This window comes from Haliotis rubra, unplaced genomic scaffold, assembly GCF_003918875.1.
Source record: "Haliotis rubra isolate DU_JTF1 unplaced genomic scaffold, ASM391887v1 Scf1803, whole genome shotgun sequence".
In the NCBI taxonomy this organism is placed as follows: domain Eukaryota; kingdom Metazoa; phylum Mollusca; class Gastropoda; order Lepetellida; family Haliotidae; genus Haliotis; species Haliotis rubra.
The window spans coordinates 1-22783 of record NW_025765785.1 but is presented as its reverse complement, the minus strand read 5'-3'; the positions used below and the strand labels follow the sequence as shown (position 1 = coordinate 22783).

Sequence of the window (22783 nt, the reverse complement as noted above, 5' to 3'; positions counted from 1 at the left end):
TGCATTGGAATAAATGTAACGTACATAAAGAATGCAATCATATGTCCTACTTCAAACAAATACTGATATGATGAAGAAAATATTACACGGTTAAGAGACACGAAAATGCCTCTTTAACACGAAAACCTTTGTAATTGATATTCAATTTTCATTTTTCATAAAATACACTCCATCATCCATTCAGTCCGGTTTTAGCTACTAGTAGATCGTTTCTGAATAGATTATTAAAGAATGATATTTTGATTTGACATGAATGGAAGGGGCACCCTAGTCACACGATGCTTCATTCTCGATGCATTTTCTGTGAAGTCACACTGATGCATGCACCTGTAACAGTAGCTATTCTTCCATAAAAAATGAAAAATACTATAATATAATTCTCATTCAAATGGCATTTCGGTTTGAACCACTTGATCCAATTTCCCTATCTTTCAAGAAATAGACATTCAAAAAACTTGCACATATTACACGTCAAATAGCTTAGGCGAAATGTTCCTTTTTTAGGCATAAACCATTGACAGAAATGTTCGTGTTCAAATGGCATCTTAATTGAAAAATAACTTGAAACAGCAGTATTTCATCAGCAGCCACACTGTAAGACTTGTGTGAACGGCAGCTCTCCATAATAAACTCGCTGGGAATCGTCAAAATAAAGACCCATCACGGGACGGGACTCAGTAGGCCGACAGCGTGACGATACAATCTGTGAATAGAAATAAACACTTGCTAAAACAGAAATCAATTTTACATTGTGCATTAAAATTCATTTCCGCACATAAATACTTGCTAAAACAGAAATTAATTTTGTACGTTGTACATTGAAATACATTTCCGCACATTTAAGTGTGAAGTCATGGCTCAGGATTCTTCACGTCATTCGACATTTGTGGTTTTCTATGGTCATGGTTAGTGCATGTTGATAAAAGGGACGTCAAAGGATTTTAGAAGATAAATGGGAAATAAACAAATTATTTCACGTCATGTTAGAAAAATGTATGGTGTCGTTTTCGCTGGGGGAAATACAAGAATCTGATTCTGGTTTCGTAAAATCATTATGACTCTCATGCTGGTGAACTAATCGAGTCGCCGAATTCACTGACTGACTGACTGACTGAGTTTGGTTTTACGCCGCTTTTAGCAATATTCCAGCAACATCACGGCGGGGGACACCAAAAATGGGCCTCACACATTGTACCCATGTGGGGATTCGAACCCAGGTCTTCGGCGTGACGAGCCAACGCTTTAACCACTAGGCTACCCCACCGCCCCCGTCGAATTCACATATGTGAACTATTCAAGACTATTCTGATTATCAATCTGTGCCAATTCTGTTCTGTTAGTTAGCAGCTATTCATTTGTATGACAGCGGCCTGTAAATAATCGAATCAGGGTCAGACAGTCTAGTGATTTTATTGACCCGCGGGCCTCTGCTTCGGGGTACCAACACAGCATCAACCATTTCACATATAGTCTGACCTCCTCAAATCGCTTCCAACGATCAGGGTTAAAGGGGACCAAAATAATAGGAATCTTACTGTATTCATTCATGAGGAATAAAGCCTGTGGTGAAATGGGTCAAAGACAACTACTTTGGTGAAGGAGACAAATGCAAACTCTGCATATTGCATATCCTGGCTCAGGGAAGGGACGCAACTTAAACACCTACCTGCAGCATGCCGTTGAACGTCGTCACGCAGGTGCCGCCACACATAAGCGTCGTGTATGATGATGGTGCTATTACATAGGGGCCTGAAATGTACAAGACACTCGTCGAATGATATTCGAACAAATAGCGAGTGAGTGAGTGAGTGGGTGAACACATGCCGAATACCTTTTCTGGTCAAGAGTGGGTGAGTGAGTGTAGTTTTACGTCGCTATTAGCAATATTCCAGCAATATCACGGCGGGGGACACCGGAAAAGGGCTTCACACATGTTCACTTGCGACAAGATGCTGGTAACCTACGGTTAACTTTATAATAGTGGATGGTTTATGTATAAGGCACTTAATATTTCTCCCGTTAAAATATATTATTTCTTCCAATAATTTCTTCCATTAATATATATAGAGAGAGAGAAAAGGATCATATAAGTGCTATTGGGAAATGCACAGTATGCTATTATTAGACTAACAAAAGAAAACCTTCGGAAATGAGGATTTAGTTTCATAATGGTATTCTTACATTGGCGGATCCAGAGGGGGGGTTCTTGGGGTTCGACCCCCCTTTGAAAATGACTTAAGACCACATTGAAGATTTTTTTTGCGTTAGCGGAGGCAATGGGATGTTCAGGGGGTTTGAACCCCCTGAACCCCCCCTTTTCAAAATTCCTGGATCCGCCCATGCTTATATATTTAAACTCACTTGACTCCCACGTGGCTATCCTCACTTCCGTGCCTTGACACATCCCGACCGATCTCACGCTGTTTTTTGGTGCCGCAGTTGTGACCGGTGACGACGTAGCTCCGACGTCACGTCTCGCACGGAGTCGACCAAATGGAGGACGAAATCGGCTTTGAGTAGTGATGATTTCTAAGTAAGGATAGTTGGATTCAATGTTCTCCTGAATCCAGCGGAATCGGTTGAAAGCTACTGGTTCCTCCCGGCATCCAGTCTCTGAAATGAGTAAGTGAATGGGTGAGTAGGAGAGAGGGTGGTTGGGTTAACGCCACTTTTTACAAACTATTAACACTAATAATATATTAGAATGCCGACACACTGAAACATTCCCCAAAATGTTATACTAGTTGTGGGAATCGAACCGGATTCACGGCGTGACTGCGAACAAGATGACCAATCGGCAAACCAGAAAAAAAAATGACAATGTAAAAATATCAATATTTCCAATTTCAATAAACCCATTTCAGCTGAAAATGTTAATACTTCCATAGCATAATTGATAGAACGTCTACAAAGGGAGCCTAAGTTTCGATCCCCTGGGACCTGGGGCGGTGGGGTAGCCTAGTGGTTAAAGCGTTGGTTCGTCACGCCGTAGACCCGGGTTCGATTCCCCACATGGGCACAATGTGTTAAGCCCATTTCTGGTGTCCCCCGCCGTGATATTGCTGGAATATTGCTAAAAGCGGCGTAAAACTAAACTCAGTCAGTCAGTCCCCCTGGGACCGTCAAACCAAATTACGTCAAAACATAAATAAGTTAAACCTAAAATCGCTTTCAACGTTCCTTGGTTTTATATCAAATGTTTCTTCATCAGTTCTCTGGGCGGTGAGGTAGTCCAGTGGCTAAAGCGATCGCTCGTCACGCCGAAGACCCGGGTTCGTTTCCCAACAGGGGTACATTGTGTGAAGCCCATTTCTGGTGTCCTGGCAGTGATATTGCTGGAATATTGCTAAAAGCGAGGTAAAACTAAACTCACTCACTCATCAGTTCTGTTGAAACTTTACTATGAAACTCTACAAAGTCAATTATACATAGCACAACCTCAACAACTAACACATGTTTTCTTTCACAGTGTTTTGTGTATCTTATGTTCGTGTTCTGAAGTAAACTTGATTAGTCGTGAGTTCTTCCTCTTTTTTATTACATACCTTCTGGACTATTGCAATCGACGGGAACAACCATATTCATTGCGTTACATGGCACCTCGTTTTCATCTTTGACAATAATCTCGAAACCGAAGTTGTTCCGCTCGCCGCTTAACCACTGCATGACGGCCTGTTTCACGTCAAACGTCACCCACGTTGGTCCCGTTGTTGTCACCATCCGGGCATCCAGCAAGCGCTTCCGGTTTAAAACTGAATCACAGAATGACCATTTTGAACTTGAAATTAGCACAGAAAACAATGGGATGAGAATAGTTACTATCTCATGGTCTTGTTTCAAGGATGATACCGTTTAAAGTGCAAGTGAATAAGTGAGCAGATATTGTTTTACACCGCATTCAGCAACACTAACGTCAAGTAAATGACCAAATCAGTGATTGAAGCAAGGAATGCTATTTCATGTTTTGGAGATACAATGTCATTTCAGTCATAGAGCAAAAATAAAATGCCCCCTATACATACATGCACATACCTTGCTGTATACAAGATTTAGCCATATACCTCGCTCATTACACGATATAGCCAACTACCTAGCTATATACAGCTCGCTATATATACAATAGAACCATCTATCTCTCTATATATACATGTACACGATATAAAAACCTAGATGGCTATATCCACAATATAGCTATATACTTCACATGATACACAATATAGCAATCATATAAATCCATACCAAGAGGTTCTTCTTTGTTCTTTTACTTACCTCTGTTGCGAGATCGCTGGAATCTCAGAGGTCTGAGGAATTGGTACACCGACACCAGGAACCTGGAGCCGCTCGCTGACATTGGAACCTCCTCCCCGTGACAAGTGAAGCCTGGGGTAGAGCAAAAACAGTGAGTGAGTATGGTTTTACGCAATAAAAGCAATTTAGCAATATTCCAGCAATATCGGGGCGGGAGAACACCAGAAATGGGAGACAACCATTGTACCCATGTGAGGAATTGAACCCGGTTTTTCAGCGTGACGAGCCAACGTTTTCACCATTAGGCTACCCCACTGCCCAAGAGCATGAAGAACTTCATCCAACAAGAATATCTGAGATGGGTGTGTTTGCATACGAGTTTGGCTTCTAGTAAGAGCCGTGACAATTGCGTGTCTTGAAGGGCTAGCCCAATGAGATACATGTGCGATGACGCTGTTTACCTGGACAATGACCCCTAGCTGCCCAGTCCATGTTTTTCGTCATGTCTATCCCCTTTAATAATGCACGTGAGACATCATTATATATATTTATTTTTTTTCATATGTTATTTAATGTTTTCATTTTTGGGGGATCATACTTGGGTTTTAGGGTCTCCAAACACTAAGGATTACACTCCATACACTTCAACATAAACTCCAACATTTTCGACAGTAACAGCATTGCTCTTCTTTTCTGTCAAGAGCGGCTGCTGTTTCTGACAAAGTTCATAACCCAACCATGACTCGTTAAGTCAGACATTAGCCGAACCGGGTTATATAACATTATTAAACTGATCGTATACGATTTCAGCTGACTTAATATTACAAGTCCCTGGCTGTTCTTTGTCTACGTTCGTAAACAGATGCAGATGTTGATAATGTGGGAAAATTAATAAACAATGCAATAAAATTATAGATATATTATTAGAAATATGGATAATACTTACCATTCGTGTGTCGAAGGAAGACATTCAGATTGGCTTGCCGCAGATGTGTTGGGGCAGTGTCCTGTCTCGCAGCTAGACTCGTGTAGACTCGGAAACCTCCGAGTTGGTTGTCCTCCCACAACTGGCGGTCGATATTCCTCGGGAGAGAACCTGGAAGATCATAATCTGTCTCACAGTCCCAGAACAATATGTTCCCTACTGTCTAACCCTCTCTGCAATGCTAAAGCTCTAAATGAAGCAGGTCTAGATGTCATCAGGTTCTCATCAGGTTCTGAATCTCTGGTCTCCCTGGGTCTCCTTTTCAATTTAAATGGGTTTGTTTGCTGCTGTCAAAATTGTATATATTCAGAGACTAAGCGTTAGTCTAGGAAGGTCATTACAAGATATGTCACAGGCACTGAAAGTTTGTCTACTAATAATTATTGTATGGTTGACCAAATTTGCCACTTTCATACATTTATTTACTTTTGGGTAAAATATATAATTTCATGAACAATAAACAACAAAAAATGTCTCCAACCTTTGTAGTCAACATTTTTGAGAACTCTTTATAATGTTTGATAAACTTTGGTTATTCGTGTGGTAATTGTCGTTGCTTATGCTGTTGATCACCGGATTGTCTGGTCCTGACACGATTATTTACAGACCGCCGCCATATAGCTGGAATATTGCTGAGTGCGGCGTTAAACATAAAAAGAACAACGTATGGTATTTGTAGTTTTGTTTCAAAGGGAAATACAATGTCAACAAGGTTTTATCATTCCTAATCAACAAAAATGAGAAATGTGACCGTTATCATTTAAATGACGTGGCGCTTGTTATGGATAAGAACTGAAACGTCATTTCAAACAATAGTGAGTGAGTGAGTGACTTTATTTTGACGCCGCTTTTAACAATATTCCAGCAATATCACCACAGGGGATACCAGAAATGGGCGTCACACATTGCAGCTATTTGTGGAATCGAACCAAGATCTTCGCCGTGACCAGTGAACGCGTTAACCATTAGGCAACCCCACCGCCCCCCATGTCAAACAATAAAGAAGTATTTTTAAAAGGTTCCGGGTCTATATTTTCGTGGAACTGGAATACCGGTAATTTTTAATGTTGTAAGATACATTCTGCTTCAGTTCTATAACAGTTTTGTTTCTTGTCAACTATTTAATTTATCAAAAAATGGATTTTTATGAAATCTTTTTGATTTACGTTCTAAACAGAAGCAATGGCCATTAAATGTGTAATTAATTTAGTGTATGTGAGACACATGCTTTCTATAAATACATTCCTGCTTGAGGCATTCCTGCTGCAAATCTCTTAAGCACATTATTCCCATTTAACATCATCTAAATTGGACAACAAGCAATAAACATCCGCCGTGAAGGCCTCTACCCCGCCCTAGCCTGTGCCGTCGCAATCAATGTAGCCCATTCATTCCTAATACCACCCCGGGGGGCCGTCTTCACTATAATCCATGGCTCAAGAAGATACTGGAAAATTCCAATGAAGTTATGAATGAATGAGGTTTTCATTCAGGGTCGCATGCCATTCTCATTGTGAATACCTCAGACATCTAAGAATGGAAAATACCCAAAGGCTCATGGGAGTACCGTTAAACACCACGTGGGGGTCACATTGTCTGGCCTTGACAAGTTCGCAGCCATCAGCAAACGCCCCTGTTTTCATGTACAGAATTTCACAGTCTGCACTTTGTTTCTGTCTGCCTTGCATGTTGTCGAATATCTTTGACAACGACACTTCAAAAAGATATTTTTGTCACCTACTTTTTTATTCTTTCCAAAACAAAAATGTTTTTTGTAACAAAATCGTTTTTCACACATTTTTAGATAATAATTAAACATTGCTAAAAAGTATCTGCATATGTGTTCTTTAAAAATCATAAATTATTCACATATTTTTCAAACACCTTTCACTCATTTATCTGAATATTTGCATACATTTTATTCACAGATTGCAGCTGACAAATCATCCATTTACTACACTTGTTTAAACATTTATTAAAATGATAAAACTAGTATATATCGAGTATATATAGGTTTGAACTATAGGCAATTATAGTTTTTATATAGAGTTCTATTGTCTTAAATCTAGTTGCATTTAGCTTAAATCTGCCGGTATATAGTATTAAACCTATTAGCTAGATGCATCTTGTGTTATATAGAGTATTATACATTGTTATACTTTGTTATGCCTATTTATACCAAGTTATACCTCGTTATACCTATTTATACCAAGTTATACCTTGTTATACCTATTTATACCAAGTTATACCTTGTTATACCTATTTATACCAAGTTATACCTCGTTATACCTATTTATACCAAGTTATACCTCGTCCACCTTAGATATACGTATTGTTACTGGGTCAGAACACTGTCATACTGTTACATGCAGATGTGCTCTACCAAGTAGTAATCTATATAAGTAATATTTAGTTGCTTTCTAAATATTGTTTTACATTTAGTCTATACTATTCTAATTAGTTATGTTTCTGAAACATATATTTTGTTTCAAAGGTTTTTCCGTAACAAATATAAATTGCTGAGAATATTGTAATAACTAATTGCATCTGTTGTTACAATTTGCAATACTGTTATACCACGCATACATAATGTATAATTATACCTAGTAGTATATTGTCTTACTAATAGTGTCGCGTAAAATTATAAATACCTATATACAATATATTGTAGAATACAAAAATATCCACCGTACTGTCCTAATGGGTTTTCAGTACTGTTATACCACTTAGATATAATATAATACATGTATAGTTGCCTGTAGATATTTATAATTCGTATAACTACTGTAGCCACAAAAAGCATCGTCATGAATAGTTATATTTGTTAACACATTTTCCCACATAAAATGAAATATTTTGCTGTAAAATAGAAATCGCTGAGTGAATGAGTTTAGTTTTACGCCGCACTCAGCAATAGTCCAGCTAAATGGAAGCGGTCTGTTAATAATCGAGTCTGGACCAGACAATCCAGTGATCAACAGCATGAGCAACGATCTCCGCATTTTGGACACTATGACATGTGTCAACCAAGTCAGCGAGCCTGACCACCCGATCCCGTAAGTCGCCTCTTACAACAAGTATGGGTTACTGAAGATCAATTCTAACCCTGACCTTCACGGGTCAGAAATCTCTGAGCATGTCATCATGTTTGGTTATGTTATACCCAGATATATAATGTTATACATAGTCGTGTATATTTGATTGTAGAGCTATAAATAGGTGTACACAGTGTGTACTCACAAGGAGCGTTGTTATAAATCGTGACAGTTTATGTTGTAAATCACAAATGTTTCAGCCTATTTTGTATTTATTGTGTGTTTTCAATGTTATGTCACAAAGTAAGTATGTGCGTTGCGTTTAAGGCAGCTTATATTCCAGCAATATCACGGCGGGGGACACCACAAATGGGCTTCAACACATTGCACCCTTTTGGGGAATCGAACCCGGGTCTTCCGCGTGACGAGCGAACGCTTTAACCACTAGGCTACCGTTATGTCACATAGATATACTGCTATATGTACTAGTGTAAATTTGCCTGTAGAGTATATATCGTTTACTGCTATACTCACACGAGGCAGAGAAACAGCGGCTCTCCTCCCTGTTCTCCAGTTCGTCCTCCATCAACGTGTAAGGGTATGATTGGTTGGTAATGTTACGGATGAGGCCTTCCGGGATGCTCGGAGGTTCCGTCCAGCCCAGACTGCGCAGAATCTGTTCCCGGATCCGCTGCAGACGGTATCGGCGGTTCCATGAATGGATTCTGAGGAGAGATAGAGCGCTTACTTTAATATTCTGGCAGGGTGGGGTCAGTTAAGTGAGTGGTTCTGGCTTTACGCCGCTCTCAGCAATATTCAAACAGTAACGCTGAGGGAGAGGCCAGAAAGGGTCTTCACACATTGTAGCTATTTGTAGAATCGAACCAAGGTCCTCGTCGTGACGAACGAACGCGTTAACCACTAGGCACACACACACACACACACACACACACACACACACACACACACACACACACACACACACACACACACACACTCACTCACTCACTCACTCACTCACTCACTCACTCACTCACACACTCACTCACACACACTCACACACACACACTCTCACTCTCACACACTCAATTTCACCACACCCTCACTCACTCACTCACTCACACTAACACTCACTCACTCACACACACACTCCCTGGTATCTGTGAAAGCACCGAGATAGTTTTACGAGACGCTCTAGCGGTCCAGCCCACTTATGGTATCACCACTTGCCATTGGTGAATTTCGTCCTACCATTTCTGTTACAAGCAATCCTTGCATTGTGACTATCAGTTCGGGGTGGGTGGATAGCCTAGTGGTTAAAACGTTCGCTTGTTACGTCGCAAGCCCGAGTTTGCTCCCCTCATGCGAAGGCCGTCCCCCCATGATATTGCTGGAATATTGCTAAAACGGCGTAAAAACACTTTCACATTATCTTTTCACACTACAATTGACAATACATTCACTGTTTTTGTCACTCAAGTGACGCGTGCGTGCGTGCGTGCGTACATAACGTCATGAACATCGATCTGAGAAGCTGGGATACGATGATACACATCAACCAGACCAGCACGCCTGACAAACCGATCCCGTTAGTCGCCAAGCATGGTTCACTGAAGAATTCTAGGATCTTCAGGGGTAGCTTCAGAAGATGTACCACGTGGCACCCCACACAGATTACCATAACCAAGCACCGTGTATCTGTGTCAGTGTCACGGGCATCCACCTCTGCGAGCCCTACCCACAATACAGACAACTATTCTGCCCATAAGGAATGTCCCTCATTAGCCAAGTGAAGCCTGTGCCCCCATCCCAGATCCCCTGGGTGTGAATGGCGGGGAATTAAGGGGGATACGGGATGAATGGAGAAGAATTTTCGCACTATCATTGAGTTCATCTCGTACACGAATGTACTGCATGACTGTTATCTAGAAGACATAGTTTTCTGCTGTTTCGTCACGTCGAAGACCCGGGTTCTATCCCCAGTTGGGTAAACATACTGAACAAAAAAGTTAAGGGCCCAATCTTCAATAATAAATTATTTAATGGTTCAGATTATGATCCATATATTATGCTTAAATATTTATTATTGGGGTGGTTCATTTTTGCTGAGTATATGTGAAGCCCATTCCTGTGTCCCCCGCCATGATATTACTGGAATATTGAAAAAAGCGGCATAAAACTAAACTCACTCACTAGTACGTGTGCGAACATAACAATTGGGTCATTCTTTAATTATTCAACTTCCACAGACACAACTTTGCAACACCGGCTGTGCAAACACATGTTTTATAACGGCATGTTGTCGCAGTATTCAGTCAAAGCTTGTCTTGGCTTTATCTCATGTTTGGTTTGCAAAGAAGTTAAAAGTTTAGACACCGTCAAATACAACTCATTCATTTATCCTACTGCGTTTCAGGACATTGGTTCTGTTTGCATTATTAATTCAAAAGATGTTCACGTAAAATATACTGAATCAGGTTACGTCACAAAGGAAGGAATCCATACCGCTGTATCATCCCTGTCATCGTCGATCTGCAAGTCGTGGCGGTTAGATATTATATAATATACTATTTGAAACTTGTAAGAATAAATAATAAATAAAATCATTGTTTTCTGAAAGAAGTATACTGACGTTCAAAAGAAAGTACACACCTGATTGTTTGGTATAATATTTTCTTAAAAACAGCGTTAATATTTTAAGAGTTTTGATTCTGCTTTCCAAGTCACAAACATTGTGCAAGTATTTTCAAAACAACACAGATATCGTTCCCAATTACAACATTGCTAACAAAATATTTGGGTTTTTTAAAGTCCCCAAAACACTAGGTGTATACTTTCTTTTGTACGTCAGTATATTTATTCGTATAATTATTCAGTATTTCTCAATCAATACGAAACTTATCAGAATTTGCTTGTCATCATTGTTTTAAGAAAAGAAATATTAATTTGTTTAATTATACAATTTTTCTCAATCAATACGTTTTCAGTCATATATATTTTGGCATAGTATATCATGGTATCCTACGTCATACTAACTTATTGTATGACGTTAAAATGTCATATACACTAATTAAATGCTATGATTGTTTCCATGTGTCATAATCAATTGAGCAGATCTATGTTACAAGATGTCCAACAAAGTCAGTCCTTAACGCTTGTATACCTCTTTCACTGTAGCGTGGTGGTAAACAGTAACACAACCTTCTAATGTGTGGAGAATGTGATACAACGGGTGATAACAACTCGAAAACACACCATGGGATATTGACAAATCACTCCGTCACAAAGTGATCACGTGTGTTGGTGTAGGAATCCCGCATGGACACTGGAAGGTCACAACTTGACAGATGTGGGTCAGACGAAGAGATTGATGGGTCTCAGAAACCACCACAACAACCAGAAATATCTGATTGTGTACACCTTGGAGGTCAAAGATGTCGTTGTGAATAAGGCTAGAGTACGATGTGTAGCCTACACAGACAGTAACTGTTGTGATAGTCATAGCGTCGTGCACCTAGTCGCTCTCATCGGCTAGAAGTCAGGTGTTGTAGGTGGGACGTCATGACATCTTGTGTTGTAGGTGGGGCGTCATGACATCTTGTGTTGTAAATGGGGCGTCATGACATCTTGTGTTGTAGGTGGGAATTTATAACATCTTGTACAGAGTCAATGTCAGGTGTTGTAGGTGGGACGTCATGACATCTTGTGTTGTAGGTGGGGCGTCATGACATCTTGTGTTCTAGGTGGGAATTTATAACATCTTGTACAGCGTCAATGTCAGGTGTTGTAGGTGGGACGTCATGACATCTTGTGTTGTAGGTGGGGCGTCATAACGTCTGGTGTTGTAGGTGGGAATTTATAACATCTTGTACAGAGTCAATGTCAGGTGTTGTAGGTGGCACTTTATAACGTCTTGTACAGAGTCAGTGTCAGGTGTTGTAGGTGAGACGTCATAACATCTTGTGTTGTAGGTGGGACGTCATAACATCTTGTGTTGTAGGTGGCACTTTATAACGCCTTGTACAGAGTCAATGTCAGGTGTTGTAGGTGGCACTTTAAAACGCCTTGTACAGAGTCAATGTCAGGTGTTGTAGGTGGGACGTCATAACATCTTGTGTCGTAGGTGGCACTTTATAACGCCTTGTACAGCGTCAATGTCAGGTGTTGTAGGTGGCACTTTAAAACGTCTTGTACAGAGTCAATGTCAGGTGTTGTAGGTGGGACGTCATAACATCTTGTGTCGTAGGTGGCACTTTATAACGCCTTGTACAGCGTCAATGTCAGGTGTTGTAGGTGGCACTTTAAAACGTCTTGTATAGAGTCAATGTCAGGTGTTGTAGGTGGGACGTCATAACATCTTGTGTTGTAGGCGGGACGTCATAACATCTTGTGTCGTAGGTGGCGCTTTATAACGCCTTGTACAGAGTCAATGTCAGGTGTTGTAGGTGGCACTTTATAACGTCTTGTACTCAATGTGGTGTTGTAGGGTGGCAGTCTTGTACAGTCAATGTCAGGTGTTGTAGGTGGCACTTTATAACGTCTTATAGGTGTTGTAGGTGGCACTTTATAACGTCTTGTACAGAGTCAATGTCAGGTGTTGTAGGTGAGACGTCATAACATCTTGTGTTGTAGGTGGGACTTCATAACGTCTTGTACAGAGTCAATGTCAGGTGTTGTAGGTGGGACGTCATAACATCTTGTGTTGTAGGTGGCACGTCATAACACATTGTGTTGTAGGTGGGACATCATAACACATTGTGTTGTAGGTGGGGCGTCATAAAATCATGTGTTGTAGGTGGGACGTCATAAAATCATGTGTTGTAGGTGGGACGTCATAACACATTGTGTTGTAGGCGGGACGTCATAACATCTTGTGTTGTAGGTGGCACTTTATAACGTCTTGTACAGAGTCAATGTCAGGTGTTGTAGGTGGCACTTTATAACGCCTTATATACAGTCAATGTCAGGTGTTGTAGGTGGCACTTTAAAACGTCTTGTATAGAGTCAATGTCAGGTGTTGTAGGTGGGACGTCATAACATCTTGTGTTGTAGGCGGGACGTCATAACATCTTGTGTCGTAGGTGGCGCTTTATAACGCCTTGTACAGAGTCAATGTCAGGTGTTGTAGGTGGCACTTTATAAAGTCTTGTACAGAGTCAATGTCAGGTGTTATAGGTGAGACGTCATAACATCTTGTGTTGTAGGTGGCACTTTATAACATCTTGTACAGAGTCAATGTCAGGTGTTGTAGGTGGCACTTTATAACGTCTTGTACAGAGTCAATGTCAGGTGTTGTAGGTGGCACTTTATAACGTCTTGTACAGAGTCAATGTCAGGTGTTGTAGGTGGCACGTTATAACGTCTTGTACAGAGTCAATGTCAGGTGTTGTAGGTGGCACTTTATAACGTCTTGTACAGAGTCAATGTCAGGTGTTGTAGGTGGGACTTCATAACGTCTTGTACAGAGTCAATGTCAGGTGTTGTAGGTGGGGCGTCATAAAATCATGTGTTGTAGGTGGGACGTCATAAAATCATGTGTTGTAGGTGGGACGTCATAACACATTGTGTTGTAGGCGGGACGTCATAACATCTTGTGTTGTAGGTGGCACTTTATAACGTCTTGTACAGAGTCAATGTCAGGTGTTGTAGGTGGCACTTTATAACGTCTTGTACAGAGTCAATGTCAGGTGTTGTAGGTGGGACGTCATAACATCTTGTGTTGTAGGTGGGACTTTATAACGTCTTGTACAGAGTCAATGTCAGGTGTTGTAGGTGGGACGTCATAACATCTTGTGTCGTAGGTGGGACTTCATAACGCCTTGTTCAGTAGAGTTATTCCGCAGTAAGCACCAGGGGTCTTACCGAAACTTTATTTTTTTTTAATTTTCTTTATTTAAGTGAACAAAAACACATTTTCAAGCCATGTTCAATATTTTGGTAGTAATAACGGACAATCCGCTATACCGGACTTTCCTATAAGTCATACAGATCCTGGAACAAAACTATCCAACAAACCAAGTCTGTAATAATTGGCAAGTTTGGATTACTGTAGTTTCTAAGAAAGTCTTTCGGGGGCCTTTTTATCATATTTTATTGAAATAACTACCTTTTGTAAAAAAAAAGTAACTATTTCAGAAACTAGATTTTAGTTTATATAAGCATATGTATCAGCATGACTTCTTCAACAATGCTGGCGTGAACGTATTGTATTTGGGAATATATACCAACCAAACAAAGTAGGGGATATTGGATTTACAACATTGATAAAATGTAAATGATGAAGCCAAGGAGGAAACAGATGATGAAGAGAAATTAAGGGAAAATGTGACAATTTATTCCATTCTTTTGGAAATGTTTCATCTGTATGGATATATATTACTTTTTTCATATGCACTGGCTAGTGGTATGCTCACAAAATGGAATATCCCCTACATTTTTTGAATGGTATATAAGACTTGCTCTGATGAATAATTGTGATAGTTTGCTGCGGGATAACGAAACACACTGTGTACATGAATATCTACCAAGTCATATAGTTAATATACCGTTTTGATGTAAAAATGTATTCGAGTTTATTTATTACATATTTTTATTATACTTACTTTTAACTTTACCATTTCCCACTTTGATCCATATTGATATTCGATATTCGATATTGGGTAGAAGATATAAGACCTTTATACTACGAAGCCTTATACTAAGACCCATATACCACAGAACCTTATACTTAGACCCTACACTACAAAACCTTATACTTAAACCCTTGCAACTACAAAACCTTATACTTAGACCATTACACTACAAAACCTTATAAATAGACCATTACACTACAAAGCCTTATACTTAGACCCTTACACTACAAAGCCTTATACTTAGACCATTACACTAGAAACCTTATACTTAGACCCTTACACTACAAAACCTTACACTTAGACCCTTATACTACAGAACCTTATACTTAGACCCTTACACTACAAAGCCTTATACTTAGACCATTACACTAGAAACCTTATACTTAGACCATTACACTACTAAACCTTATACTTAGACCATTACACTCTAAAACCTTATACTTATTGACCCTTATACCACAAAACCTTATACTTAGATCCTTATACTACTGAACCTTATATTTAGACCATTACACTACAGAACCTTATACTTAGACCCTTACACTACAGGACCTTATACTTAGACCCTTACACTACAAAACCTTATACTTAGACCATTACACTCTAAAACCTTATACTTATTGACCCTTATACCACAAAACCTTATACTTAGATCCTTATACTACTGAACCTTATATTTAGACCATTACACTACAGAACCTTATACTTAGACCCTTACACTACAGGACCTTATACTTAGACCCTTACACTACAAAACCTTATACTTAGACCATTACACTCTAAAACCTTATACTTATAGACCCTTATACCACAAAACCTTATACTTAGATCCTTATACTACTGAACCTTATATTTAGACCATTACACTACAGAACCTTATACTTAGACCCTTACACTACAGGACCTTATACTTAGACCCTTACACTACAGGACCTTATACTTAGACCATTACACTAGAAACCTTATACTTAGACCATTACACTACAAAACTTTATACTAAGACCCTTATATCACAAAACCTTATACTAAGACCCTTATATCACAAAACCTTATACTTAGACCCTTATACCACAAAACCTTATACTAAGACCCTTATATCACAAAACCTTATACTTAGACCCTTATACCACAGAACCTTATACTTAGAACCCTATACTACAGAACCAATACAGTTGCATTTGAGGCAGCCTAAGTTAATGTATGTTAATGAATCTATTATGGGCCTTATATTTTAATATATACTTAATATATTTTTATTGTACACCCCGGAATTGTTCAGCAGACAATAGTTCAAAGCAAGTTGTTGAATGTTACGCTCTGTAAGACCAAATACCCACCCCACTACTACGATCAGGGGAGGTTATGTACGGTATGATGACGCCTTACATGCGCTTCAGGTGTTCGTGCATGTGTACGACTCGGACTGATGCTGGTGTTTCTGGTGACGGCCCATTCTGAGGAGTTGAGTTGAAATTAGTTGAAATGGTACGGTAACGTGTGTGTGCTAGAGTGTGTGTGTGTGCGCGCGCGTGCGTGTGTGTATGTCTGTCTGTTGGTACTGAGGCGAACTAATGCTTACAATGCAGCGCTTGTCTGCCTACTGAGATACTATGCCGCACACTCACAGTACACAGATTCGGAACGGGACATTGTTTTATACGTGTAATGCTAAGCGCCAGCCAGGGTAATAGCAAGTACCATTTTTTAACTTGTTGAGGGAAGATGCGCGCGTGTGCGTGAGAGAGAGAAAGAGAACGATTGAGAGCGTGTATGTGCGTGCGTTTTTGTTCAGTCATCAGCTTCCCGCTCTCTCTACACCAAAACACCACTACACAATAATATATCAACTTTTTTTCAGTACTTTTTTCAGTACCTATACTCTGCAGGTATTTAACTTATCTCGAATTTAAATTTTACATTCAACATTATGAGGATAATATTCGGGTCACGGTTTACAGGATTACATTATGTAATAAACTGCTATTGCTGAAGATTGCATCACACGGTGCATTGCATGCACTTTCGGTTTGAAAAGGATTTTAAAAAGTTATAAATTAAAATCTTGCAGTATCGGCGGTACCAGTTAAAACATATGTAAACCTTTGCCTAAATATTATGAAAATCATCAATAAATATATACGCATTTGGATATAATGCAAATGTAAAATTATTAGGTTTAAATAGAGCTGTAAATTTAAAAATACTTACCTTTCTCTCATTTCAAACAATCTTTCTTCCTCTGTTGTGAGGTTTGGCGATGCCGTTGTGTTGGTGGGGTCGGTGCCGTTGTCTGCCACGTCTTCAAATTCTGTACTGTTTCCTATATCAACGTTGTTGCTGTTCTTCTGTCTGTTGATGGTGTTACTGTCAACGTCTTCAACAGCAACATAAAGCAGCAACAGCGTCATCAAAATGTTGACACAAGACCACAATTCCATTTTGGACAAATGTTGAAACAAGACCTCCAAAATAACGTTTCGAACGATTTCCTTTTAAATAAAAATTTGGTTTTGAAAATTTTACAAACGATATCTTTGACCGATTTTCAAAATGTCTTTGACAACAATTCTGGAAGAGAAAGTTCCAGTGGTAGTTTCAAACAAAGTCGAACCGACGACAGTGTAAAGGTAAGTTAATCGTCTTTCCGGCAAATGTGTTGAGGAAATCCGTGTTGTCATGTGCGCGTTTTATAAGAAGGAATTAGGAGGCGGGTGAGGGTTGACCAATCACATAGGGTGATCCCGCGTCCGCCTGCCATATTAAGGCGTGGTCTAACAGACGCCTCTGGTGGTCTGCAGCCGATTAACTCAAGCAGACGTCCTCTCTAGACCCACTTGGGAGGATCCCATACGTTACACAGGTTGATTTGCCTTTGTACGCCGGGCCGACTGTACGTCTTACGAGCCTGTACTACAGCGTACAGAGTCAGACAACTTAAGTTGGTTAATTAGGAATGTCGTCTGCTCGTGCTAGGATTCCCGCCAAGTTTGTCTGAAACACTTCGACAACTACCGTCTGGGAGTCCGATGACGCACTATCTTGTTTTGTTTGATGTTATCGTGGTATTTTCTGGGGTGTAAATAGTTAGCTGAAAATGAATATGTTCAAGAGATTCTATCAACACGTGTGTTATTGTTTTTGAGTACGGGCAGGCATTGATCATAGTTTGTCGAGCCCTCGTGGCAGATCCATAAGTTTCATCATAATTGTATTGTATTTTATCGGAATTCAAATGAGATATTTCAATGAAAGTACCTTGCATGTGGACAGAGCGTTTATTGGAATGTGGTTTATGGTACAATACAAGTATGATTTTTATCAAGATCAGTTGCACTTGTAGATACTGTGAAATATATTTTAGACAATATAGACTTGGTCGAGGTGAGTGATTATCAGGTTTATGTACAAGATGAATGCCAATTAAACATCATCAAATGTTCATTTGCACACATTTACGTAATATCATGTGCGTGTGTGTGTATGTGTGCGCGCGCGCGAGTGTGCGTTTGCGCCCGTGTGCCCGCGTGTGCGGATGTGTTAAAAGCAGCGTTCAAAGATACATTAGTCTGTCTCACAGTCCCTGAACACATTAATTTCGCTACTGCTGCCCTCTCTGCAGTGCTAAAGCCCTAAATAAAGCAAGTCTAGTTTCCTCAGGTTCTGAATCTCTGGTCTCCCTAGGGTTCCTTTTCAATATAAATGGGCTTGTTTGTTACTATCAAAATTATATATATTCAGAGACTAAGCCTTAGTCTAAAGATACATATGGGTGTGTGTATACAAGTCTGGATGGTCGGTTTTATATACCGTATGACCTTGAAACTTGGATACACCTCCCAGACACTATGTAGGCCTACTGAGATTCAGCCGTCCTTTGTTTTGTCTTCGAGTACCAGCCATGGTAACAATGAGTGCCATCTTTTACCGCACTTTGGTGCGAGTTGGCAGGGGATAGAACTAGCAGCCTTCAGCTTTCCTTGTAAACACTTTTCCTCTCGACTACATGTGTAGCGTGAATCAAAATTAAAATGATTAAAATTATTTCTAATGTCATAAGTATGCGGGGTTCTCTTTTGTCTCCGACTACCTGCCAGGGTAACAGTAAGTGCCATCTTTTACCACACTTTGGTGCGAGTTGGCAGGTTATAGAACCCGCGACCTTCCTGCTTTCCTTTGTAAATGCTATTTCCTCTTGACTACTTTTGTGCCGTAAATCAAAATTAAAACGATTATAGTGATTTCTAATGCTATGTGTTTGCCGGCTTATTCATAATCCTAACTGGGGGCGGTGGGGTAGCCTAGTGGTTAAAGCGTTGGCTCGTCACGCCGAAGACCCGGGTTCGAATCCCCACATGGGTACATTGTGTGAAGCTCATTTCTGGTGTCCCCCGCCGTGATATTGCTGAAATATTGCTAAAAGAGTCGTAAAACCAAACTCACTCACTCACTCACTCATAATCCTAACTGACATTTTAAATTCCATACATACCGATAATAACTGTGAGGCAATGTATTTCTCTTTATGAGTCTAATGACAAATAATGACATAATTGTTTACTGAAAATACTCTCATCTCCATGTGTATTTACTAATAAATATTATCTCCTGGATAAAATGTGTTTGTTAATATATAGAATAGAATATATAAATAAACACAAAACACATAATAATGTATAATATATGTCTAATATGTATAACCATTATTCATATTATCAGGTGTAAATTCAAATGTTCCGTAAAGAATTTATATTTGTAACAGACTCACGAATAAACGCTTCACTTATAGGAATATTAGACAAAAAGCCATCAGACATGCAACCTGTTTTACCTTCAGGAGTGTTAGACCAACACGAGGCATTCGCATTCATCCAACCTTCAGTCAAAACATGTTTGGGTCGAGTTCTTCGTCCGACTGGGAATCCCATAAAGACCAACTACAAAGATATCAGGTTTCCTTCCGTGCCCCTTCTAACGGTAAACGACCCAATGTCTGTATCCCCCTAAACGATAATTGGGAAAAGTTGATTGTTCCTCCATATATACCAAACTGAACGGCAGCATACTAGAAAAACTACATCCTAAAAATATGCTCAAAAAGGTTTCACTGTGTTCAACGAAAATTTGGTGGGATTGGAAATTTATTTTTCTAAAAAATATTCCGAAAATCCATGGATTTTATTCTCCCTTCGAAAAAGAAAGTTTGCACCATGTGTTAAGGTGAAATATGAACAAACAAGATATTGTTCATTTGCTTGTTCATTTGATAAGGATATGAAAATTGCGTTCGTGGCATATCGGCGACTGTTGTCAGCCCTGTGAAGTTTTAAATAAAGTTTGTGTTTTGTCAAATCCAAATTTTAAATTGTGCACTTACTTTTGCCAGGCAGCTCATTCATAATTAATGGTGATGTTTTACTTGAGAAGATATTTACTTCACCAAGCAATTGTGACTATATGGCATTTTAATGTACATCAAGCGAAACACGATTGAATAATTCTTATTCTTTCATCCAATAGGAACCGAACTAGTTTAACAATAAGGTTGCAGTACAAGATCATATTGAATTTCACACATTACTGAAACATAATGTGTCCTTGATCTATTGTATGTGAAGGAAGTCTTATAAAGAGGCATTTTCTTGACATTTTGTCGTACGGTTACATTACAACGTTTTAAAGTTCAACACGAGGCTAATGTTTCCAGTACCATCTACTTCCACCCACAGTGTTCAGCCTCGTCACATCGTCAGCGGCGCTTTCCAGGAGCCATCTGATGAGGCAGCCAGTTGTCAGTGATAACGTTGATGATGATGGTGACGAGAGTACGATGCCTCGTGCACATGCCGCTTCTCTCTCGGTATTTTTTAGATGACAGGCGCAAAATGATTGGAGAAGAGCTCTTTTAGCGTATTGTAAAGGATTAATCAACACCTTCGATGACAAAGAAGTTTTTTCTGCCCAGTTTATGTATTTTACTGCCTAAACCCACATTTTATCCTGACACGAAGAGAATCGATCTCCAAGTTTGTCCATGTTTACGTAAATATTTTTTTTCATTTTGTAGTTAGATTAATTTTCACAGATTACCGTTATGCTTTATCTTAATTATTTTAAGCTTGTTAATACGATACCAACTTCATCGCACCTATTATTAATTGATATATAATTATACAACTGCGGAGGGTGGGCAGGGGTGTTGGGTTAATCAAAAGCATAGTATGCAAAAGTAGCACAAGCAAGAACAGCTTTATTGATGGTAATTTATTACACCTGTTTGTTTCAAAGACGATATTACACGCATCATAATGTAGCTGATCATCTAGAAACTGACATTTCAGCCTAGCAACGTTTAAGCATGTTTGGTCACCTCATTTTTTTTTCGAAAATACCTATGTATAAATGCTAAAATCAGAAGATTCAAAATCCACCCCAATCCTTTGCTAAAAACACATCATGCAAGACCCCAAACTCTCTCTTCATCCATGGTACGGGAAGTAAAAACTCACAATAATGTGTAAAATAACAAAATGTTTCTGTTAGGAGGCTTGTATTAGTTTTATTTTTATGTTTTCAGCGTTTAAAATGCAAGTCTGCCGGAGTTTGTTATTGGTTTTGTTTGTTTTATTTTTGTTTAATTTTTTTTTATCTTTGTTGTTTTTATATGCATATGTTGTTTTGTGTGTGGGTATGCACGTGTGTTTTTTATTTATTGTCAAATCGACAATTGCACTTCAGTCATATGGGCACAGAGAAACTTGCGTACAAAATATATATGAATATATTATAGCATCATAAATACCTCAGTTCACTGTTTGCAGGCACTTCAAATTAAATGAAGAATATAAAAGAAAAACTAGTTCCCCTACAACCTTTAACCGTTTAGAATATTTGTCCCTCAGGATAACTCTGTCTGGATAAACGAGGTTCCGCTTCTTTAGAAATCACTGTGACTTTAAGCAAATTGCCGGAATGAATAGAAATTATAATATTATTATTGTTTACAAGTTGTCACAACGTACAATTATCAGTTCCCTCTCCTAACTACGAACAACAGAAATGTTCATGTTTGGGGACAAACATATTTTAGAGTAAGTTCAACTCCGCATGCTTAGCAATCACTCGTCACACCAGACCACAGACGACTTAAAGTTAATTTCACCATGTCAGCAAAGGATTTTGTACAACTCCGACAATAACGCCATTCAGTTTACTGTATCTGTATTTTCTACGAAGCAAGCAGCGCGCGATATCACGCTGTAGGTACAAGACGACAAAAATAAGATCACAGAGAAACCACAACGATAGTCACAATAAAAGGGCTTTGGGAAATGTGAAGTGGCGATATCTTTTCGTGTTCTTGCAAAACGTCCCATTCATCTCAAATCCCTGTATCGTTGGCGACTGAGAACGCCGACAGCTTGCAGGGGACATTACACAGAGCGGCACGAGGTTGTACGCAAACGTTAAACCTCTGAACATGGGAGGTCCGCCATTCATGACCCGCCACAATATGAAAATGTGTTTTGGATGTTGACAAAAAGAACAGAGCCAGTTACATTTCATGCTCAATGGAATTCATTACAAAGAGTAGCATATTTTTCCGGTTCATTTTCCAACACAGCTGAAGGCGTTGTAAACATTTAAGCGAAGGAACCCAAGTAAAGAACTGGTGTTGGGCTCCACGAGGTGTTATTATTGCTCGGAATAAAGTGTTTTTCCTATTAAAACACACCATTTTCGTGGTTTGACTGCCTGATTTTCGTGAAAAAGGTGTTTTCAGTTGCTCTCATCTGTTACCGGATATCGTCTGAATTGTCGAGATGTTCGTCTGCTAAAGAGTCAGCTCGTGCAGGCGCGATATTACCTGTAATGCGTAACCCGCA

The 22783-nt window shown here is 39.4% G+C and overlaps 1 protein-coding gene across 1 annotated transcript; it reads right to left on the bottom strand.

Moving 5' to 3' along the window:
• Nucleotides 1-333: 333 nt before the first annotated feature.
• LOC124273459 (growth/differentiation factor 8-like) lies at nucleotides 334-17338 on the bottom strand. Its single transcript, XM_046708735.1, has 8 exons — nucleotides 17109-17338; nucleotides 8803-8993; nucleotides 5195-5344; nucleotides 4270-4380; nucleotides 3546-3752; nucleotides 2362-2613; nucleotides 1667-1749; nucleotides 334-703 (listed from the first exon to the last, which is right to left on the bottom strand). The coding sequence occupies exons 1-8, from the start codon at nucleotides 17336-17338 to the stop codon at nucleotides 581-583; spliced, it is 1347 nt and encodes a 448-aa protein (XP_046564691.1). The 3' UTR covers nucleotides 334-580.
• Between the last annotated feature and the right edge of the window lie 5445 nt (nucleotides 17339-22783).